The sequence below is a fragment of the Lithobates pipiens genome, unplaced genomic scaffold, assembly GCF_037356315.1.
Source record: "Lithobates pipiens isolate NorthernLeopardFrog02 unplaced genomic scaffold, aLitPip1_a1.2 Scaffold_3, whole genome shotgun sequence".
Taxonomy (NCBI): domain Eukaryota; kingdom Metazoa; phylum Chordata; class Amphibia; order Anura; family Ranidae; genus Lithobates; species Lithobates pipiens.
Genome location: NW_027507790.1, coordinates 14,519,933 through 14,545,117, shown reverse-complemented (window position 1 = coordinate 14,545,117; position 25,185 = coordinate 14,519,933). Strand labels below are relative to the sequence as shown.

The 25,185-nt window shown below is 41.9% G+C and overlaps 1 protein-coding gene across 1 annotated transcript in view; it reads left to right on the top strand.

Moving 5' to 3' along the window:
* Nucleotides 1-3,881: 3,881 nt before the first annotated feature.
* Nucleotides 3,882-25,185, top strand: part of SVOP (SV2 related protein) — a 78,141-nt gene continuing 56,837 nt past the window's right edge. Inside the window, exons 1-3 of the mRNA XM_077461300.1 lie at nt 3,882-4,084; nt 18,915-19,075; nt 20,367-20,452. Of these exons, the coding sequence (XP_077317426.1) occupies nt 4,050-4,084; nt 18,915-19,075; nt 20,367-20,452 (282 nt within the window). The 5' untranslated portion in view covers nt 3,882-4,049. The remainder of the gene's footprint in view (nt 4,085-18,914; nt 19,076-20,366; nt 20,453-25,185) is intronic.

Here is a 25,185-nt window from a genome sequence, read left to right as displayed (position 1 = left end):
TTTATAGAAAAAGGGTATGAACCTGCACCCATTTTCAATGACCAAAGTAGAATGTTGGAAATAGATAGACAGACATTGTTGCGGGATGGCAAACAGCGGGGAACTAGTAATTATGAACAGGGCCGTCTTTTAGGCAGGGCAAAAGGGGCAGCTGCCCTGGGCCCTGTCATTGTTGTGGGGCCCAAAACAGCTGCCTCATACTTGCCAACTATCCAGGTTTAAATTCCCTTGTCCCTTGAAGTTTTATTCCTGTGCTGTGTCCTAATATCTTTGTGAAGTGCTGGTACTAATGCTGCGCAGCTCTGCCCTATTGTTGTGTGCAAGTGACTCACCTCCAGACCTATGTTTACATATAAATAACCAGCATATGTAACCGGCATATGTAAATAGCAGTGACAATACTAAGTAAATAGCTGTGGCTGGCGGCATTGATATGTAAATAAAGGTGGCATTCCTATGTATATCATGCTCCCCTGCTGTGAGGAGATGATGTGCTGTAACCTCTAGCAACTAATCAGTGAGCCGTAACATGTGCTGTAACCTCTAGCAACTAGTCAGTAAGCGGTAATGATATGCTGTAACTGCTGGCAACCAATCGCAATTGCTGCCTGATCTGATGCAGAAAACTGATTTTAGGTCTAGCTGCTATTTATTATATGTCTCAGAGTAGGTGGAGAGGGAAATTGCATGGGGGGGGGGCCCAAGAAAAATTTTGCCCAGGGCCCAATCTATATTAACCCCTTCCCGCCGAGCGTACGCAGATATGCGTACTCGGCTTCCGGGGGGTATACCGGGATGATGCCCGCACCTGCAGGCATCATCCCGGTACCGTTTTCTTCAGCAGGCGATTGGCTTTCCAGCCATAACAACCGATGCGGCTAAAAGCCGCTCGGCTGTTATGCCGGAGGAGCGGGAGGGGACGCCCCCCCCTCCCGCCGCCTCTCGCCGCTGCTACCGGTGCTCCCGCTCGATCGGGAGCACCGATCAGGGATCCGACGCCTCCGGCTGCTGCGGAGGAACTGGAACGAAGCCGTAATCGGCTTCGTTCCAGTCTCCTCATTGTAAACACGGAAGCGACGTCATGACGTCACTTCCCGTTTACTCGGCTGCCAATGGCGCCGGTTTTAAAAAAATATTCGGTATTCAGAATCGCCGTTTTCGGCGATCTGAATACATTGAAGTGTGAAGGAGGGGTGGGGGGTCTTTTAGACCCCCGATCCCTCCATAAAGAGGACCTGTCACCACCTTTTACTGTCACAAGGGATGTTTACATTCCTTGTGACAGCAATAAAAGTGATCAATTTTTTTTTTTTTTTTTTAAAACAATTTAGTTATTTAAAAATAAATAAAATAAATAAAAAAAATAAAAAAAATTTTTTTAAAGCGCCCGCCGCGCCCGCGAGCTCGCGAAGCAAAGAAAACGCATACGGAAGTCGCGCCCGCGTATGTAAACGGTGTTCAAATCACACATGTGAGGTATCGCCGCGATCGTCAGAGTGAGAGCAATAATTCTAGCACTAGACCTCCTCTGTAACGCTAACCTGGTAACCGTAAAAAATTTTTAAAGCGTCGCCTATTGAGATTTTTAGGTACCGTACTTTGTCGTCAATCTACAAGTGCGCGCAATTATAAAGTGTGACATGTTTGGTATCTATTTACTCGGCGTAACATTATCTTTCACATTACGCAAAAAAATTGGGCTAATTTTACTGTTTGGTTTTTTTTTTATTCATGAAAGTGTCCCTTTTCCCAAAAAGTTGCGTTTAAAACACCACTGCGCAAATACCGTGTGACATAAAATATTGCAACAATCACCGTTTTATTCTCTAGAGTCTCTGCTAAAAAAATATATATAATGTTTGGGGGTTCCACGTAATTTTCTAGCAAAAAATATGGATTTTAACTTGTAAACACCAAATTCCAAAAATAGGCTTAGTCATGAAAGGGTTAAAGACGGCCCTGATTATGAACATAAAATGATATTAGATTACAATGTGCAGTTTAGGGAGGTAGAAAAGTATTTTGATGAGGGACAAAATATTAGGGTCAGTATTACTGCCCAACCATGGGTTTACTTATAAAAAATTCGCAGTTAAAATGGTTGCAGCCACTCAGTGGAGGGATATTTCTGCAGCACATTTGGCAAGTACAGAATCACGGTATATATAAAATAATATGCAATGTGATTGAGGGAAGCTGGAGAATGGCTAAGATGTTTCTATGTGAGCAGACTGTATCTCTTCTTTAAAGTGATTGTAAGGGTTAGTTTTTTTTCAAATAACAAACATGTCATACTTACCTCCACTGTGCAGCTCATTTTGCACAGTGGCCCCGAACATCCTCTTCTGGGGTCCCCTGGTGGCTCCTCCCCACATCAGATAACACCCTAGGAGAAGCGCTCTCCCCGGGGGGGGTTACCTTGCGCCCCTGAGTCCAGAATTTGGCATCCATAGCAGCTGAATGTATCACTCGGCCCAGCCCCCCGGATCATTGGATTTGATTGAGAGCAGGGGGAGCCAATGGCTGCGCTGCTATCAACCTATCCAATCAAGAGCTGAGAACCACGGGCGGAGAGACAGCGTGGCTCTGCCAGGTTCAAATTCCAGGGCTCAGGTAAGTAAAAGGGGGGCGGGCTGGGGGGGCCCATCACTGCCAGATGTTTTTTCACCTTAAGGCTGGGTTCACACTGCTGCGGGGGGAGATCCGGATGTGATTCGCACAGCAAATCACATCCGATCTCCGTAGCACTGCGAGTTCAGCCATACAGATAGTATGGCTGAACTCGCAGCTGTCCCGCAGCAAACTCGCACAGGACCCTTTTTTGGGTCCGCAACGGAATCGGATCGCATGGGGGTTCACACCATGCGATCCGATTCCTGTGCGAGTCGGCAGATCGCACTGCGATATGCCGACGGATCTGGGGGTGTCATTAACATAACATTGACACCCCCAGCCGTCCGCATAGGGCAGTGTGAACTGCCGGCGGGAGGTATGCGATGCGGGAAAACGCCGCGGATTCGCGGCGTTCCCGCATCGCAATAGTGTGAACCTAGCCTAAAGCTGAATTTCACCCTAAAATGGAACTTACGCTTTACAGGAAGGTGACCCGACATGCCACATTTGGCATGTCATTTTTTTTGGGGGGGGGGGAGCGGATACCCTATTTTTTGAGGGTTCCAGCTCCCACTTCCTCCCAGCCCACCGTGGCACTGGAATGGAGATTACCTTTCCCCTTCCCTCACGGCAATCATCTGGGACACATCACAGGTCCCAGATGATTGCCCGGCCGGTTATAGCGTGCTCTGCGCGGCTCGTGCGTGCCTGGCTGTGAAGCCACAGCTGGGCACCCAGTGACAATGCCGATGCCGCAGAGAGGAGGAGGAGATGAGCGGGGCTTCGTTCCCCCGCATCACTGGACCCTGGGACAGGTAAGTGTCCAATTATTAAAAGTCAGCAGCTGCAGTATTTGTAGCTGCTGACTTTTATTTTTTAAGTGGAACTCCGCTTTAATGCATAGGATGCATTAAGGCGAAAATACACAAAAGGTTTACAACCCCTTTATGGGTTAATAAGCTGCCATGTATCAAATTCTTGTTTATTGGATTTTATTACTAATTTAAACCCTATGTAGAAATAAGGCGCAGTAACATTCAACCCTTCTGCCAGCCATCACTACTAAAAACGATTTCATACAATTCTGTGCAAAGAATGACACTTTGATGAGTTTTCTCAATCAGTTCTCAGCAAAGCCATTACCCTAAGACTTCTAAAATACAATAGAATGAAGTGCAGTGAAAAGCCAATGAGAATGTGCTGCACAGCAAGCAATGTGGGTAAATGATCTGGAGCCAATGGAGGCATGCATTACATAGGGAAGGGAAGGAGGGCCTGTTAGGCTGCCATTCCCGAAGTGTGACACATCTGTCGGCGCTTCCTTAGTGCTCGGGCTCAGCGTACAGGAGCTGTCCAGCAGGCAGACCTCCTGAATAGAGCACAATGTGACAGGCCATGACATCCGTCCGGGCATCTCTAATACACACACACCAGACATGGAGGATGATCTATTCCAGTTAAGACATCTTCCGTGAGTAGCACAATGGTGATCCTTGTTTAGATGGGCACGAATGCCCCCCTCCCTTCCTTCCCCTGTCTATAGGATCTTCTCCTCCTTCTCCATTCTTTCTAGGTTCCTTTTTCAACTGCATGCTTTGTTTTGGTATTAAATGTCATGCAAGGCACATCTACATCCAGCTCCTAGAATGGCCGGATCCCTGTGCTGTGTTCAGTAATTAGTAATTCAGGATATTATGCTGTAAGAAAGCAAATGATTTCACTTAACCCCTTCTCTCAAATCATTGCATGCGTGCCAGCCTGAATTATGGGCTTCTACAGTAAAAACCTTACCCTGGAAGCTGATGAATATTTAAAGCAGTATTAAACCTAAAAACAAAAACATATTTCAGCTTACCGGTGCTTAGATGTGGTGGCTGCATTAGTTTCCTTTTTTTTTTTTTGTTAGGCTTTTTTTCCTGTGTTTTCAGCTGGTGATCCAGTCAGTAACACCTCCCGTTTTAGGGTGTCTGCATTGTGAAGTAGTAAAGCAGACACCTTTGGACAGCAGCTTTGTGAGTCTGGGGAGAGGGTGATGTTAGATGCGCTAATACATTTATTCCGCATACGAATTTCGGCCAGCAAAAGACCGATGAGAGCTTTTCGTCTGAAAAAATGCGACTGTGTGTATGCACCATCGGAATTTTGCTGCCCGAATTTCCGGCCAGCAAAAGATTGAGAGCAGGTTCTTAATTTTTACAACGGAAAAAGTTTCTAATCGGAAAGTCCAATCATGTATATGCAATTCCGACACCCAAAAACTCACGCATGCTCAGATTCAACTACGAGACAGAAGCTATTGGCTAAAGGCTATTGAACTGCTTTTTTCTAGTCCAGTCGTAGGTGTTGTACGTCACCGCATTCTTGATGATCGGAATTTGGTGTGACCGTGTGTATGCAAGGCAGCTTGAGCGAAATACCGTTAGAATTCCATCAGAGCTTTTTCCTCCCAAAATTCTGATCATGTGTATGCGGCATTAGATGAACGTGACTAACACACTAAGTTAAGCTTCAGCTAACACTTTTTAGATGGTTACAGGGACAAATACTTTTAGGTTTTCAGTTTTTTGTTTTTTTTAAGGTTTGTCATCAATGGATAAAAACTGACCATTGTAAAATGGCAGCCTCTGTAGCTTACACATGTATTTGCAAATGTGTGCAAACTGAACTCCTATTTTTAACACAAACTGTTAGACAGGAGAATTAGGTTGGTTGCAGGCTGGCCGGTAAGTTGATCTAGGAATTTCCTTTGGTTTTGTTTTGCCCTTCCATGTGCTCCTTGCTGTGAAGGCCAGTTATAGGTGGGGGCAGGGGCCATTTGTTTGTTCTGTTGGAATACTGATGAGGGGACGTACTCGATACCTTTTGTTGTCATTGTGTTTTGTGCTGGGTGTCCAATGTGCCCCTGTGCCTTTAATGAGGGTTGGGCTCCCTCCAGGCTTATCAATGTATGTGTGCAAACTAAACCCCTCTTTTTAATTCAAATGTTGGATAGGACAATTTGGTTGTTTGCAGGCTGATTGGTGGCTTGAGCTGGGAATTTTCTTTGGTTTTGTTTGACATGTGTTGCCCTTCCATGTGCTCCTTGCTGTGAAGGCCAGTTATAGGTGGGGGCAGTGGCCATGTGTTTGTACCACGTTAAAACACCCCTGTCCCAGTGGTAAATGATTTGTCATAACCCTCTAACTGATATTTTTGCTGGACAACGTGTTTTTTTAAAGGAAGAATAACATACACCTGGATAGCTAGGTGAACATTTTTTTTTTTTAGGTTTATTGCCACTTTAAGTCTTCATAATGGTCAAAGATTAAAAATTATATGACTATCACTTTGGTTATGTTATATATATTGATGCATTTATGTGTAATTTTTTTATTTTATTGTGGTGATTAAAGCTGAAATTCAAGAATAATCTGCATTGTATAGCTAAAAAAACAAGGTGTAGTATGAATGCTGGTGATGCTAAGCAAGCATCCCCCATATGTTCTGTGTGCAAAGGGGAAGCTACACATGTAGAACCCAGAAGATCTCAACTATCACTGTATTAGGGTCCATGCACACTGGCTTAAAAATCGCTACTTCCACAGGAGCTTTGTGTTCTGCCTGTAGAAGCAGCTCATTGTTATCTTATGTGTCCATGCACATTAGAACGTTTTAGAGGCATATTTTAAGCTCAACGTTTAGAAGCAGGAACAAAAACCCTTCTGGTTTGCATTTCTGATTGGAGCTTTCTGGTAGAAAAAGCGCAAAACTGTCCTAAACTCGCCTAAACTATGAACAAAAAACACTCTTTAAAGAGTATTACTCGCAAAGGTGTCAGGTAATATGCCCTATAGCTGGGGTCCTCAGCATCACTTGTCCTGGTGGTGGCCGATGATGGTGAAAGCTGTGTCCGCGCAATCGGGGAGCACCGGTGGACTCTGCCACTTCCTGGATCCGTGGAACGCAAAGATGGGCTCTCCAGATGTTACTTCCGGGACGTGATGCGTGGAAAATTGTGACGCGTTTGCAAAGTATGCGCTCCTTCTTTAGGCCATAAAGGTGCGCCATATTGGAAAAGGATTTTTGTGGGCAAAGGCGGCGGCCGTGGTCTACGGAGACCTACAGCAGCCAATATAGTCCTCAGATGGCTAATGCGGACATGGAGCAAACTGGTGGTCACAACTGATGTGAGAGAATTACATACAAAAATAAAATACAAGTGTAAAGGCTGGCCGGAGGAGCCTGAGAGGGCTATTTAATCCTCCTCCTCTGTCAGGGCCACCCACCCGTTTCTCCAGCCTTTCATACATACTCATAGTATTTTTCTTATTACATTCAGGGTATGCCCTCTTTTCAGGCATACTGACCAGCTAGGCCAAGGCACACCTCAGGCCTTGGTTCTTAGGATATCGCATTTCCCACTTGAAGACTCTGACTACAAATAAAAACCTATATCGAAAAGCTATATATAAAAAAAAAATGCACAAGGAAATTTTATGTATAAAAACAATTAAGAGCAATGCAAGCTAATAAAGTCATACAAAACTTCCTAAATAATGATTATATTGCACAGATGTTTGTAGTGGAGTACAATTAGGAGGACAGAGTTTGATTAAAAATTGTCAATAAACAATGATTAACTCTTCCATGGATCCACTTAGAAGGCACTTGTGTTCTCTCCTTCATTTGTCTTCTAGAGGTGCATCTTGCTCTCACATTGAGCTGCCACTACAGTTAGCATCCACATCTCTACGGACTCTCTAAGATATTATCATATGGACTGTCCATTTCTCCACTGAGCATTCCAGTTTCCCATGAAGTACCTACATGTTTGCGCCAGTTATTGTTTGTTTTTGCCAATCACATTCTGCAGCATATTTCTTTCTCTTTTTTTTTTTCTCAAAGACGTTTATTGGAAAGAAAAAAGAAAACAGAACAAACAATACAGGTTCCAGATAAAACATTGCCATAGCCATAATTACAAATAATCACAGTCTACCATTGAAAATGTAGATTTTAGTTTACCCTCAAAAGCATGCCCACTGTACTACAAATTAGAGCCAATTTAGCAGTACATAAACAAGTAGTTATACATTCCTAACCATATTGACAATTGTATTAAAGAAGTAGTCTGTGTGTCCAAAATAAAATCCACTGGAGAGAGCCCAGGGGTATCTAACCATAATTTATTGAATTTGCCACATTTATTTTAATGGATTTTAAAATAGTCTAGTGGTGTGAGATTAAGATTGCTTGTTAATCTTGTTAAATTTAATTTGATAGTGTTCCTGTAAATATATGTTTTATTTATTATGTTCAGATAAATATGAAATACTGCATACAAATATTTAATATTTACTATTTTCTACTAACAGAGCTATTTGATAGGGTAATAATTTATATTTCTCTCCCATTGACATAACAGAAAATAAGCGTAAACATTTTTTAAATAAAGGAAACCCCTACTTTGCCTCAGTTGTCACCAGAACACATTTTGGAAGATTTTACATCTATCCCTGTTCAGATAACAACTCAAAATTTAGATTTTTTTTTCATACTTTCAGTCCCAGTGACAGTTATAACTAGGAGGCATATTAAGGGTGGATCTCCCCAGACAGACAGCAATAACATCCTAAATTTTATAATGCTTTTAAAATGCTATTCAAAACTAAAACAAGTTTTGGCTTTAGATACACATACAATTTGATGTACAACAGGAACATAATTCCAAATTGACATAGCAAATATGGCAAGTAGGTGTTCTTACTTGAAGCAAAGATGAATGTAATTGTAACAGCAGCAATTAGGGTTAGTATGCTTTGCCACCATGGTCACGTGTCCTCCCGTTCAGAGATGTCCTGCACTTTTCCGTTACGCAGCAGTCCCTGTGCAGCTGCAGATTTCCTTAGCTCCTCCTTAGCTCTGACATGTCTAAAATAACCAAGAGAGAAAACATCTACTCACTCTACTCAGACACTGCTCTGCATGAGGTTTCTGGTCTGAAGCCTGGGGATTTCAATGCTGGTGAGTCTACATATTTGTTTAGGGGAAATGGGACTTTTTTTACTGCTGGGTTTTTTTTTTTTTTTTTACTGATAGGATTAGGAGGATTTGTGTTGGCGGATGTGGGATTTTCAAACTTGGGTGAGCATGAGTTTCTTAGACAAGGATTGGGGGTGTTACTGACAGGGATAGGCAATGTACAGGGATAGGCATAATTGTAGATACTTACTCGGGTTGAACTGGATGGACTGGTGTCTTTATTCAACCTTACTAACTATGTAACTATGTAAGGTCGATGAATTAAGATATCTTGGAATTCAGGTAACCCAGGATCCCCAAAAATGCATACAGCTCAACCTAGTCCCACAATTGCGTACATTTCAGTCCAAATGCGCAGCTTGGACTAAGCTTCCACTGTCTGTAGCATGTAGAGTCAATCTAATAAAAATGGTATGGGCCCCACAACTCCTGTACATTTTCCATAATACGCCTGTATGGATCCCACATAAATGATTCTCCCAAATAGACTCCCAGATTCGAAATCTGATATGGTGCAATAAAACTGCGTGAATCAGATTATCTACGTTACAATTAGAAAAAGACCAGGGCGGCCTTGCTATCCCCCACGTTAAACTTTACTTCATAGCTTCCCAGGTACAAAAATTTGGGGACTGGGGCAACAAAGACTTATTAGACCCAATAAGAACACTATAGATACTCATTTGGAAGGGGGCTTCTCAAACCTACCCCAAACCCTTGCCACGATTGTGCTCATGAAAACCTTGTAGGCATTTATCAGAAATATTTTACATATTCGAGGCTTTCATTTCTACACTCCCATATGGCTTAACCTGTATTACAAAGAACTGATAAAACTCCAAGATTTCCATCTTTGGGGAGGGCAGGCATTCTATACATATTTCAACTATATACTGGCACTGTACTCAAGTCTTTCACAGAGATGCAAACAGAGTTTGAACTACCTAGAAGTCAAATATTTGCAACTCAGGCACGCTATTCAATGCAAGGCTAGAGTCTCCCTGCTTACTCCTATGGTGCTGCCCCTTACAGTCGGATGTCCTCCTAACAGAGAACTAGAAAAGGATGATCTCGAGGGTATATTACAACTATCGCACTCTACACATGATGCTTCCACACTCCCCTGTAAAAAGGGTTGGGAAAAAGACCTGGGCCACATAGATGGGGAATTTTGGGAACTATGTCTGACTTCTCCCCCCCTTGGTATCGGTTTCGGTTTCGGGATCTCACAAGCTTTCTCATCTGTTCCTATTACATAGAGCACACAGAACACCAGTTCCGCTCCATAAATGGAAACAGAGACTCACCCCAATGCCCCAAGTGTAATAAAACCAACGGGGACCTTTTACACATGATGTTGAAATGTCCAAAACACTTTCAGTACTGGCAATATGTTCTTTCCACCATCTCCCGAATTTTTTAATTCCCATTGACACATGATACCATTGTTTGCTTGCTGGGTGCCTTGTAGATACCCTCACTTTTGCCACATGGTCACACGGCAGTCTTGCGGCGTCTCTATATAGCCCATAAACTGATAACCAGAAATTGGATATCCCCCCAGGTGCCAGGTGGGCGACAGTGGGTGGATGCAGTTAATGCCACCTTAATACATGAAAAACTCACCTACCAACATAGGAATGTTAGTAAAAAATTCTACTCAAAAAAACCTGGCAACCGTGGATAGATACTCCCAGAATAGCTCCCCACAAACTGGTGAAAGAAAGAATACTACAGTTATGATTCTTGCCAAACAGATAGATTTAACCGCAGAAACACAGGGAAAGAAGTCCCCAAACCTTTTTATTTACATTGTGCCTCACCGAAAAGCATGGTGCCAAAAATGTGCCACTGTTGCCAATGTGTGGGGGTGCTATTAAGAATTAATGCCACCCCAGCGTGTCTGCTGAAGTGCATTCAAATTCTCTGTGGGTCAGGAACACACATGATTTTGCAAGCATTTACCACTTGCAGATATGTGAGCCTAGCCATATTTAGGTGAGCTACTCTGTAGTAGGTGCATGCTAAGCTGAAAATTATCAGATTGTTTGGCGGTAACAGAAATGCCCCTTCAATAGGCATAGCCATCATAGAGCAGGATTCATAGCTTCTTCAGAAATCTAAAAACAAGGGATTTACTCCACAGTTAAAGTCAGTGGCCAGAGCTGTAATGATCATTGATTTATGAACCTGTGACGCGTTTCATGTCTGGAATCATGCTTTAGCGCAGATGCAAACCGATATTATAGAATCACTTACTTCTAATTACATATAGGCTTTTTCAGTCTCGTTAGCCATCATTATTTCAGAAGTATAACTAGTCAGGTTAGGATAGAACAGATAAAATGGAAGCAAAAGGACCTTTTATAACATTATTGAGTACACTAACTTCGTTTTAAAAAAGGTCACTATCTGCTAGGGTTTCATTAACCCGAACACAAACATTAAAAAAGCAAAAAATGCCATATGTAACCACCATATCTCTCACATTGTTCAAATAATGGCAAATCCATGGCTGGTCCAGGAATCCTTTTACATTAATGACTTTCTTTACTCTGCAGGCGTCAAGAAGCTGCTAATATCGCTTTGGCATATTGTATGCCTCTTCTATAAATTACATTTGCTTACATAAGAGCTGATAATAACATAGCTATCAATGTTTTGTGAAGCTGTTGGGACTATATATATATATATATATATGAGACAAAGCTGATCTAGTGTATATTTTTTTTTTTGCACAAGCTTTTCAGCCACAAAACCAATTTAGATAAAATGTAGTTTTCCTTTTTGCAGCCCATAATGGCTGATGGGAAAACATTATTTTAACCAAGCTTAACAAAATTTGTCATTGTTGTGAGCGTTGCTGGAGAACATCAGGTTATGCAGAGAACACCAGGTCCTGTGACCATTCACTGCACTGTTTGGGCACCACGGCTGAAAAGTACCTAAGCCAGAGATCGAAAATGTGATTGTATGGTTGTACAATGTGTTGCATACATTGCTGTAAGATTTTGGCAGCTCTCTGTATTTACTTATGGGTTTAAGGTTAGGTAGAAGCTAAATAGACATGGGACAAATGTACACAGTAGTCATTTAGGAAACTTGTTTCAGCAACAGCCAATGCTCCTTTCCAGGTGTGGTGACCATGACTTATGGAAGCAGTGCTTGAGAGCAGTACACACCTCTGCAGCTCCAACATCAACTATCTGCCCCATAGCTAACAATCTGTCTAATGCCAACAAATGTCAGCCTCCGATGACGCGACAGCTTCCCTTTTGAAGTGCACAGTGTAATGGCCTTGTGCTGCTCTCTCTGAATGAGCTGTGTTGCTTGTTGTTGCTTTTTATCATGCATGAATCATCTAGATGTAATTCAAGGTTTTCTGACTACTCTGATGAGTTCACTTGTATCATAGTAAAAAAAAAAAAAAAGACTGCTTCCAGTATATATCTTTGGGTCCATGCTTGTATTGACAAATTGGCCTCAGACCTGAAAAAAATGCCTTTTTGTATTTGAGATCAGAGGTCTCCAAACGAATGCCCTGTACACATGGTTGGACTTTCCGACGGAAAATGTGCGATCGGATCTTGTTGTCGGAAAACCCAATCGTGTGTGGGCTCCATCTGAATTTTTCCGTCGGAATTTCCGACACACAAAGTTTGAGAGCAGGATCTAAAATTTTCGGACAACAAAATACGATCGTTTAAATTCCGTTTGTGTGTAGACAGTTCCTACAGACAAAGGGCCACGCATGCTCAGAATAAATTACCAGATGAAAGCTATTGGCTACTGGCCCGTTTATAGGCCCGTCGTATGTGTTCTACATCACCGCGTTCAGAACGATCAGATTTTCCGCCAACCTTGTGTGACCGTGGGTATGCAAGACAAGTTTGGGCCAAAATGTGTCGGAAAAAATCTGACGGATTTTGACATCGGAAAGTCTGACCGTGTGTATGGGGCATAAGGCCTGCTGCCCACATCCAAGATTTTATTAGGCCCGCAGCAATTCTGATGTGATGGGAGTGGGAAAGGACAACTCTGATGTGAAGGGGGCTTCTGATGCAACTTTTATTTTTGTGCATTTGTGTTTAACTATAACCTGATAGTATTATTGATTAGTCCTGTCAGTGTTAATCTGTAGTCAGTGGATCAATATAAAAACAGAAAACTATTGGGACAGTAATTATACAGACAGAGACAGTTAAAGAGTAGTTGATTGGCCATGTTATTAGAGGTTAAAAGGCAAAATTTCTTGTGTTGATTTGTGTATTGGCAATTGATCAGCAATAAAGCACCTGCACTAATTATATTACTAAATTAACAAAAATTAGAGGACTAGCATCAGATACTGTATATTTTTACACAGTTATAGCATGCATATTAAGTAATGTATAAGTATAAGTATAAGTAGCATACTAAAGCTTACATCCGTGGAGGGCCATGCTTACCCGCATGAGCATGCACAGGTGATCCGTGCTCCCTGTGCAGTAAGTCCCACTGATGTCAGTTGGGACACAGTGGTTGTATAGACTAGAAGTAGCTCTCAATATGACATACAGTACCTTGAAAAAGTATTCATACCCCTTGAAATTTTCCAAATTTTGTCATATTACAACCAGAAATGTAAATGTATTTTAATGGGATTTTAAAGCGGAGGTCCACCTTAAAGTGGACCTTCCGCTCATTGGAACCCTCCCCCCCTCCGGCGCCACAATTGGCACCTTTCAGGGGGGAGGGGGGTGCAGGTACCTGTACAGTACAGGTATCTGCACCAACTTCCGGCGTAGATTCTGCAGAAGGTACGCCCCTTTCCGCAGAATCTATGCCCCTTTCCGAAGGTCCCCCGCTGCCTGCTGGGAAACACACGGATCCCAGAGACAGCGGGGACCATCCTTATTGCGCAGCGTGACTCGCGCATGTGCAGTAGGGAACCGGGAAATGAAGCCGAAAGGCTCCACTTCCTGATTCCCATACCCAAGATGGCGGTGGCAGCACCCGAGAGACGAATCGACATCGCGGGCACGCTGGGCGGGTAAGTGTCATTATTTAAAAAATCAGCAGCTGCAGTATTTGTAGCTGCTGGCTTTTAAAAAATAAAAAAAAACGGCGGACTCCCGGCGGACTCCCGCTTTAAGTAATAGACCAAAACAAAATGGCACATAATTGTGAAGTGGAAGGAAAATGATAAATGGTTTTCAAGATTTTTTTTACAAATAAATATCTGAAAATTATGTTGTGCATTTGTATTCTTCCTCCTTTACTTTGATACCCCTAACTAAAATGTAGTGCAACCAATTGTTTTCAGAAGTCACCTAATTAGTAAATAGAGTCCACCTATGTGTAAGTTAATCTCAGTATAAATACAGCTGTTCTGTGAAGCCCTCAGTGGTTTGTTAGAGAACCTTAGTGAACTAACAGCATCATGAAGGCCAAAGAACACACCAAACAGATCAGGGATAAAGTTGTATAGAAGTTTAAAGCAGGGCTAGGTTGTAAAAAAAAAATCTCAAGCTTTGAACATCCCACACTATTCAATCCACCATACAAAAATGGAAAGAGTATGGCACAATTGCAAACCTACCAATACATGGCCATCCAACGAAACTGACAGGCCGGGCAACGAGGGAGCATTCATCAGAGAAGCAGCCAAGAGGCCCATGGTAACTCTGGAGGAGCTACAAAGATCCACAGCTCAGGGGGGAGAATCTGGCTACAGGACAACTATTAGTTGTGCACTCCACAAATCTGGCCTTTATGAAGAATGGCAAGAAGAAAGCCATTGTTCAAGGAAAGCCACAAGAAAACCCGTTTGCAGTTTGCGAGAAGCCATGTGGGGGACACAGCAAACATGTGGAAGAAGGTGCTTAGATGAGACCAAAATTAAACTTTGTGGCCTAAAAGCAAAACACTATGTGTGGTGGAAAATGAACACTGCAGGTCACCCTGAACACCCCATCCCCATCGTGAAACATGGTGGTGGCAGCATCATGTTGTGGAGATGCTTTTCTTCAGCGGGGACAGGGAAGCTGGTCAGAGTTGATGGAAAGATGGATGGAGCCAAACACAGGGCCATCTTATAAGAAAACCTGTTAGAGTCTGCAAAATACTATACAATACATACACATACAATCAGAGCTACAATGAAATGTTGTAGATGAAAGCACATTCATGTGTTAGTATGGCCCAGTCAAGATCCAGACCTAAATACAACTGAGAATCTGTGGCAAGACTTTAAAATTGCTGTTCATAGACACTCTCCATCCAATCTAACAGAGCCTGAGCTATTTTGCAAAGAAAAATGGGCAAAAATGTCACTCTCTAGATGTGCAAAGCTGGTAGAGACATCCCCAAAAAGACTTCCAGCTGTAATTGCAGCGAAAGGTGGTTCTACAAAGTATTGACTCAGGGGGGCTAAATACAAATACACGCCACACTTTTCAGATATTTATTTGCAGGGCTTTTTTACTACCGGAATGGGGCTGGAACTGCTGTCTTTAAATAAAAGTGGGCTGCTATGCCCTAAAAATGCAGTCTGGAGTGGCACATTTCTGGAAAACTGCATGCACCACTTGAACCTAATAACAATCTTGTGACAACACAGAAGAAATTACACTTTGCTATAATGTAAAGTAGCGAGTGTACAGATTGTATAACAGTCAATTTGTTGTCCCCTTAAAATAACTCAACACACAGCCATTAATGTCTAAACCACTGGCAACAAAAGTGAGTACACCCCTAAATGAAAATGTCCAGATTGGGGCCAACGTGTCAATATTTTGTGTGGCCACCATTATTTTGCAGCACTGCCTTAACCCTCTTGGGCATGGAGTTCACCAGAGCTTCACAGGTTGCTGCTGGAGTCCTCTTCCACTCCTCCATGGCGACATCACAGAGCTGGTGGATGTTAGAGACCAATCTTCTTCTTATGGCCTAGGCCATCTTTATGTAGAGCAACAATTCTTTTTTTTAGATCCTCAGAGAGTGAGAGCGAAAACGCCAAATGTAACACACCTACTCCCTATTCACACCTGAGACCTTGTAACACTAACAAGTCACATGGCACCAGGGAGGGAAAATTACTAATTGGGCCCAATTTGGACATTTTCACTTAGGGGTGTACTCACTTTTGTTGCCAGCAGTTTAGACATTAATGGCTGTGTGAGTTATATTGAGGGAACAGCATATTTACACTGTTTTTCAAGCTGTAAACTCACTACTTTACATTGTAGCAAAGTTTAATTTCTTCAGTGTCACATGAAAAGATATAATAAAAAATGTACAATAATGTGAAGGGTGTACTCACTTTTGTGAGATATTGTACATGGAGGCAGCCACATATATAAGCAGTTCTTAGTTCTTTGCAGTGTTACTCTGTGTTGTGCTTTACAGCTTCTTCTCACAATGTTAAAGTGATTGCATGCCCAAAAAAAAAAAACAACAACTTGTAAGGCAAAGGCATAATGAGTACTGCATATTAGCACTGCATACTAGCTCATTTTGAAATATTTACCTTAGAACAAAGAGCCAGAACTTAGAACAAAGCTCCCACAGGGCCGCCCAGTCACGGCTGAGGGAGCCGTCATGTTCCCTCTGCGTTTCTTCCGTGTTTGGGGCTCCGGAGCTGTGAGTGGCCGGAGCAGCAATGACATCACTCCCGCACGCGGGAGCCCTCCGGATACGCCAGACCTTTACTGCGCATGCACGGCTGAGGTCAGTATAGGTTTAGGAGATATTCATTTTACCTACAGATACTTATTATAGGCTAACATGTAGGTAAAAATGACCAAGCGAACAATACAACCACTTTAAATGCTAGGTCCACCTTTTGCACAAAAAAAATACTGTATACTAGATGCATCCACATTTGTAAAACAAAAAGTGCATTTATTTTTTATTTATTTATTTATAGTTGCATATGAGCCTGCAAAGCATTGCAACCACAATCAGTGGATCACATGTCTGTACCAAGATATTGAGCTGGAAGTTCTAATGGACTATAAGTGTGGTAATCACAGCACTTGTGTTCCATTGATAACAACTTCCTCTGGTGTAAGGGAAGAAGGGAAGTTTATTCATTTATAAAGCCATGCAAACATTTAATAAAAGACAGGAGCTGCTGGAGAGAAAAAACAGCAACCTTGTAGAATGGGGATGGTTTGTTGACCAGCTTCCTTGTCGCGCTGAAGAAAAGAATCCCTACAACATGATGCTTTCACCACCATGTTTCACGGTGGGGATGGTGTGTTCAGGGTGATGTGCAGTGTTAGTTTTCCTCCAACATAGTGTTCTGCTTTTAGGCAAAAAAGTTAAATTTTGGTCTCATCTGACCAGAGCACCTTCTTCCACATGTTTGCTGTGTCCCCCACATGGCTTCTCACAAACGGCAAATGGGACTTCTTATGGCTTTCTTTCAACAATGGCTTTCTTCTTGCCACTCTTCCATAAAAGGCCAGATTTGTGGAATGAACAACTAATAGTTGTCCTGTGGACAGATTCTCCCACCTGAGCTGTGGATCTCTGCAGCTCCTCCAGAGCAGGGGCATTGCTAGGTGGCAAAAAAAACAGAGGCCTCAGCCCGAAGTCCGAGCCCGGCACCGAGGTGGGGGGGGGGGGGTGTTACCTACCTGACACGCACTCATCTACCTGATGTGCACTGACCTACCTGATGTGCACTGACCTGCCTGACATACACTGACCTTCCTACCTGACCTACCGGACACACACTGACCTTCTTATCTGACATACACTGACCTACCTGACATGCACTGACCTACCTGACACACACAGACCTACCTGACATACACTGAGCTATCTGACATACACTGACCTACCTGACACACACTGACCTACCTGATACACCCTGACCTACCTGACATACACTGACCTACCTGAAGTCCAAGCGTGGCACCAAGGGGGGGGGGGTGGTACCTACCTGACGCACACTGACCTACCTGACGTGCACTGACCTATCTGAACTACACTGACATACACTGACCTACCTGACACACACTGACCTTCTTCCCTGACATACACTGACTTGCACTGACCTATCTGACACACACTGACTTCCCTACCTGACATACCCTGACCTACCTGACATGCACTGATCTACCTGACATATACTGGCCTTCCTACCTGACATACACTGACCTACCTGACACACATTGACCTGCAGTCCTGCTAAAAATTGCTCATCACCTCCATTACTAGTAAAACAAAATAATAAAAATGCCATAAATCTATTCCCTATTTTGTAGACGCTATAACTTTTGCGCAAACCAATCAATATGCGTTTATTGCGAGTTTGTTTTACTAAAAAATATGTAGTACGATATCGCGGCTCCGGCCACTCACAGCGCCGGAGCCGCGATACCCGGAAGACACGCTGAGGGAACATGTCATCTCCCTGGGTGTGGATCGGGCGAGATGTCGGGGCCTCGTTCTAAGGTAAGTATTTCATAATGAGCTGGTATGCGGTGCATACTAGCTCATTATGCCTTTTCCCTTGCAGGTCTAAAAAAAAAAAAATGTCAGCGGGTTTACTACCGCTTTAAATTGACGCAGTGCCGTATCACAAAAAATGGCCTGGTCATTAAGGGGGAAAATCCTCCTGAGGCTCAAGTGGTTAAAACCATTTAAAAGCTTGTACTATTAGGCCTCATTCACCATCTGCATTACCTGCACAGATGTACACTCCAAAATGTGCCTGTCCTTGTAGCTTGCCACCTGTCATTGACAGGCCGCCTGCAGGGGGCTGCAGGGAACGCCTGTGTACGGGGGTGAAGACCACCCTTCGCTTGAGTGTACAGATCAGTAAATGTGAATGAGGCCTTATTGTCCCACAATGCATTGCATTCTGTGAAAGGGTGGTGGGAATTCTGTCATCTATTCACAGAATGTGATGCATTGTGGGAGAATAGTAGTACAAGGTCTCTAAATTCAGAAAGATCAGAACTGGGCAGGTGAGCACCACAACTCTTCACAATAGCAGCAGCACATGTTAACTCTCACAGCACTGCAGGTAATGGAATAACCACCATTACACATAACTAATGTGTGGATTTGGTGCTTTAGCCCTCCAAAAATACTAAACTTCATCTTTAAACCAAACTGTTATGAGTTTGGTTTATGTTCTCACAGTGTAGTTTGCTAAATGCAAAATGGAGATCTTTCTTTGTACAATCTATGTGTAGGCATGACAGATAAACTGTATATTATGTAAGCGTACAACAAATTTTTTTTTAGGATTTAATCTCTAAAGAAATAATCTCCTTTATCAGTGTTGTCAAATTCCGTCGGACTGGGGAAAGTGCCAGATCAGAAGAGGATAATCTATCAGGGGAACATGAGATACAGATTGGACCTGTCCACACAGATTTGGAAGCAGTGGAGCTTGAAGATGGAACAATTGTGCCAAAGGAGTTTGCAAACCCAACTGATGGTAAGAATTCTTTTATGGCAGATAGCAATCAGATCATTTGAAAGTCATGGCCCTGCAAGTATTGATAAACACTGTATATATTAGTGTTTGTACATAAGAATACATATCAATGGTAAAGAAGAAGTAAAAAATATATTGGATCATAAAAATACACATGCAAATACACATATAGCATAGACATCAAGGATACATAATAATAGCAACTTGGCAACACATGATAATATGGAAAGAATCGATGAGTAATTTACATGTCAATGGGGTACCACATTGCAATATAAATAGCATGATGTGGAATGATATGAACATGATTACATTCAACATATCCCCATCGCTAACTTCCTGCATGTAAATATCCAGGACTGGCAAATTTGCCTTCTCCTGTCACGCTTAGTGTTACACTAGACTAATTATACGTCACTCTTTATAGATGCTCGTGATCCGCCCCTGATGAGTGTTTATACACGAAACACGTCGGACATATAGGAATGCTGATACATGCCTATATCAGTAATCAACCCTGTCTATTGTCTACCAAGTAATCATGTTCATATCATTCCACATGCTAATTATATTGCAGTGTGCCTCCCCATTGACATGTGTGTGTGTGTGTGTGTGTGTGTGTGTGTGTGTGTGTATATATATATATATATATATATATATATATATAATATAAAATTCATAGGAATTACTCATCTATTCTTTCCATATATTATCATGTGTTGCCAAGTTGATATTAATATATATCCTTGATGTCTATGCTATATGTGTATTTGCATATGTAATTTTATGATCCAATATATTTTTTACTTCTTCTATACCATTGATATGTATGTTTATGTATTCTCCATGTTATTAAGCATGTTTTTTTTAACAACATACCCCCACAATGTCGAGAGCCTTATTTAAAGTCTGAATCACCTTTCTCATTTATTTGAACCAGGGATGGAGGCACACTACATATGTGCCTCATTCACTGCAGAACCATAAATGCTAGTGAGGGAATGAGAAGGTGAGCTGACTCTTAGCAATTTTCTTGCTGGTGACTTGCTAATGTGACATGGCCAATGCTAGACTCCTCACAGTCAAAGTAGTAAGATATAGAGATTATGGGAATTGGCCAATAAGAAAACCTATTCCCCAGCTACCATACAAAGATTGACTATATGGATGTAGTGCAATGTAATAATTAAGTAATACATGAAACACAGAATTATAACGGAAGTAATGGGTTTGAACAAACAAGCATTGCTATTGAGTTATGGTATCTGAATTCATTGTCATTTCTTTGAAGATACCTTTATGGTGGAAGATGCTGTGGAAGCTATTGGCTTTGGAAAATTCCAGTGGAAGCTCTCAATCCTTACTGGTCTGGCCTGGGCAAGTAACCATAAGTAACAGCTTATAATGTTGGTCTGTGCAATCTTCATGCTACACTTTTGTTTTGTTTTGGTTTTTGTACTAAGTTTTTTGGACTGATTCAGTAGGGGAATGCAAATAGCAAAGACTGAAGTGATGTTTGAAGGCCAGTAAGTTATATCAATCAATTGGAGCATATGTTTTATCTGATTAACATTACCTAGTAATTGACAGCTATAGGTAATTTTATTGGCAGAAAATGGAAAACTTCTACATCTGCTCTGACCCCCCCTTCCACTACTTATTGCTGTTGTAAGCCCCTCTCAATCAGCTATTTTAACTGTCTGGCAACACACTGGGGCTGTGGCACATAGACAAAATACAGCCAAACCAAGTCATGTTTTTATCAATGTCAGGGTCTCATGAGGGAGATTAAGATTTTCATGTCATCGGGATAGAAAGTGAGAAAAATCCAAATGTTTTGTTGTCACCAGATCAGGAAAATGGGGAGACCTGTTCTGTTGACAACCATCTAAAAGGGGATTTACCTCATTTCAGAGAGATTGGCCCACAATTCCTATTGTCTACAGGACAGGATGTGAGGGGAAATCTGCTAAATATGACACAGGTGGCAGAAAAACCTGACAAGGGTTTAACCATTACCAAATTTACCCAAAATGAAACAGAAATGTTGGCTATATATTGTATCTACTCTAAGATTCTCAACATGTGTTCATAGTGCTACTAATTTCCACATCTTTACCACTGTAAACCCTTGTACACACGGTCAGACATTCCGACGGAAAATGTCCGATCGGACCGTGTTGTCGGATAATCCGACCGTGTGTGAGCTCCATCGGACTTTTTCAGTCGGAATGTCCGACCAACAAAGTTTGAGAGCTGGATATAAAATTTTCCGACAACATGATCCGATCGGACTTTGTCCGATCGTTTGTAGAGAATTCTGATCGGACAAAGTGCCACGCATGCTCGGATCAAATTAAGAGACCAAAGCTATTGGCTACTAGCCTGAACGTAGTCCCGTCGTATTGAACGAACGTCATCGTTCCAAACTATCAGATTTTCCGATAACTTTGTCCGACTGTGTGTATGCGACACCAGTTTCTGACAAAATCCGTTGGAAAAAATCTGACGGATTTTGTGGTCGGAATGTCCAACCGTATGTACAAGGGCTTACAGTGAAGAAGCACTTATGTAGTTTAAAATTAAACAACTTCTCATCCAACTTCATTGTGTGGCCACGTGTTTTGTTTAGAGATCTTAGACTAAATATTTTTTTTCCAAATGATACAGTTACTATTTAAAGATATGTATATTGTGATCATCTTCCCTCTTAGTTGCTTTTCCTCCAGTAAAAATAAGTTTAACTTTTGTAGTTGTTCCTCATAATTGAGGTCCTTCGGCCCCCTTATTAGTTTTGTTTCCCTTCTCTGGATTCATTCCAGTTCAAGGACATAATTCCTGAAGATTGGTGACCAATATTGAGCTGCATGATCAAAATGAGACCAAACCAGAGCTTTGTAAAGTAGTATATAGTTATATATATATATATACACACACACACACACACACACATATATATACATATATAGTGCATCCCCTGTAGGAGCCTAGACCATCTGGGTATGCATTGTCCAAAATAAAAGGAGGATGGGAGAGGAGGGGGAGCAGGGAAACAAGGGTGACTTTTGCTGGCTATCGTTGGGGCCCTTCAAGAGCTTTGGTGCACTTAACGACAGTCCCAGTTAACCTGTTCAGTACAGTCTTTACACAGGTGCAAGGTAGATGTGATTCAGATGCAGTAAAGGTTCGGTATAATGTGGTATAGGGTTGGTATTGGTGCAGTCTAGGTTTGGAATAAGTACAGTATAGAGTGCAGAATGGGTGCAGTATGGATTAGAAACACATGGTTTCCTGCTCTCATTGTTAGAAGTATCAACAATGGGTGAATAGCTTTCCCACCATTCCTCGGGATGCTGCGTTGACCTCTGTGTAGAAGGAGGCCCCCCACGGTCTCTCCCTGAAGGCCTCTGTTGATCAGCGGAGTGAAGCAGAGGGTGGGGGGATATTCCAGTCTCCCTGCAGTAGTGGTACAGGTGCTGGGATACAGGTGCTGCTGCGCTGCCCCCTCGCTCCCAGCCTCAGGCTTGGATCTCTGCTTGTAAGGCCTCCTGCTGGCAGGTGGCTATTCAGACAGAGGTGTCCTCTCTCTCTCCCTCAGTGCCAAGAGGAAAAACTTTTCTGGGCAGTTTAATAAAAATAATCTCACACTCTTCCTGCCGGAAATGCCTATTGGGATCTGTAGTGTAAAGAGTCAATTGCCAACATTATACCGCTGCCATATCAAACTACAACTCCCAGATATCTCAGTTCTCTGCATAGAAGTCTATGAGCTTGCTTGGCTTAAGCACTCCTCATGCTGGCTGGAGGAGAATGGTGCAGCATAAAATATTTCCACAGTCTTTATGGGCAGTTAAAGAGTTATACAATAAGCTAAACCTAAAATTTATTGGATGTGACAGGATTTTTGTATTTCTGTTAGTTAATATCAGTCTAAGTAAAAAGGCAACATTGAGGAAAAAAGAAATCTATTTTAAATTCACACTGTTGTGATTCATGAATTACTTGCTAATGTGTTCTGCATTAAGACAGCTTGTTCATTTTGAATAGGATGCTAATGCATCGCTAAGGTTTTAATTCACCTCCACCAAATGTATTAACACAGTGCACCACAATAAACAGATGGTTCACACACAATAAACACAAGGCACAAGTGGTGGGCTGTTCAAGTGCATTGGGGTGCCATTCAAAATGGTTGCTAACATACATTATGGTAATTATAGAACATTGCCACAATGCAATAGTGTGAATTTGCCCTCCTTCCTATTTTTTATTTGTAATATGTTTATGATTTTTTTTAACAACTAGCATGGGATTTGAATATTTAGACAGCTGAATCTCTGTTAATGTTAGCAGTTTTGAAAGCCTAACTGAATGTTCAGTTTAAAGGGAAACTGTGTCCAGACTATGCATAATAAATTATTTTCATTGTCTTAAAAATCATTAAAAAGCTATTTAAAACAAACCCTCATTTAGCTAGTGAGGGATCCCAGCAAAGGCACTGAAATTACAGATTATTTCCCCTTTGTATTCTATGGAAACCAAATCTTCACAGCCCGTCAGCCCTTTAATGTAAACACACAGCAGACACGTGTAATGTTAGCCCTTGTACACACGGTCGGACATTCCGACGGAAAATGTCCGATCAGATCATGTTGTCAGATAATCCGACTGTGTGTGGGCTCCATCGGACTGTTTCCGTCGAAATATCCGACGGACAAAGTTTTAGAGCTGGGCTACAAAACTTTCCGACAACATGACTTTGTCCGATTGTGTGTAGAGAATTCGGATCGGACAAAGTGCCACGCATGCTCAGATCAAATTCCTAGACCAAAGCTATTGGCTACTAGCCTGAACGTAGTCCCGTCGTAACGAAATGACGCCATCACGTTAGTACGATCGGATTTTCCGACAACTTTGTCCGACCGTGTGTATGCAACACAAGTTTCGGACAAAATCCGTCAGACAAAATCCGACGGATTTTGTTGTCGGAATGTCCGACCGTGTGTGCAAGGGCTTAGAAAGATACTAAAACCTGACTTTACAGTCTTTGTTGTGATCTTTGATTGTCCTAAAGGATCAATAACTCCACAGTACAATCATCTACAGAGGTCAGTGATGACCTCTTTTTCTGTTTAAGTATATATAAAAACTTTTATTGTCCATAGTCTGAGTACAGGTGGACTTTGAATCAGATAAATACATTCTAGGTTCATCAGTTTTGTTTTCTGTAGAAAGCAGCCACAGCCAGATTAGAAAAGAGTCAAAGCTAAAGCTCTCCAACCAGCAGGGAGTGTGAGTTTGACTATACTTTGACTCAGCAAGAGGTGTATTGAACCTCTGCAAAGAGACTACTGCTTCCACACAAAGAGCAAAGGTTCTGCTTTGCAGTATTAGGACACGGGCTTATCTGCTTAAACTGTAGCTGCTTTCTTTAGAAAACAACTTGGAAAACTTTGTACCTTTTGCTTTGATGCATCTGGAATATATTTGACAGTTTTAAATGTAAATTTTAAATATGGTTTTAAGTTAAAGTGTTACTAAACCCACAACAGTAACATCTGTATATGCATTAAAACATGCTTGTTATACTCGCTGTGGAAGGGGTTAATCCAGTCTCCTCTGATTATCTCCTTCTTCCGCTGACTGCAATATAAAGCCTGATATATACAGAGCCAAGGGACAGGCTGCACATGCTCAGTTTGGTGTGTATTGCTAGAGAGTTTTTTTTTTCCTTGAGAGATTGCATGTGATCAGCACAGGGCCACTCAGCACTGTCCAGACAGAGAATCAGTGGTCCTGCATTTTCATAGGACAATTGTGGATAATGAAAATTCCTCCTACAAGCTTTAACCAGAAACTGATAGAAGTCACAGGACTGCTCTAACTGCTGATGAAAAAAGGTATTAAGCAGTTTATATTAATTAAAATATTTTAATTTCCATGGTCTGTGTACTGTGGGAGACCAGATATAGTGAAAGCAGAGTCCTGGGTTTAGTAACACTTTAAGATGTATTTAAAGAAAATAGGGCTTTAAATAAAGAGTTGCCTTTTTTTTCCTTCTGTTTGTTTTTCTTCATTGTTTTTTGAATGGTGAGCTATATTCTTCTACA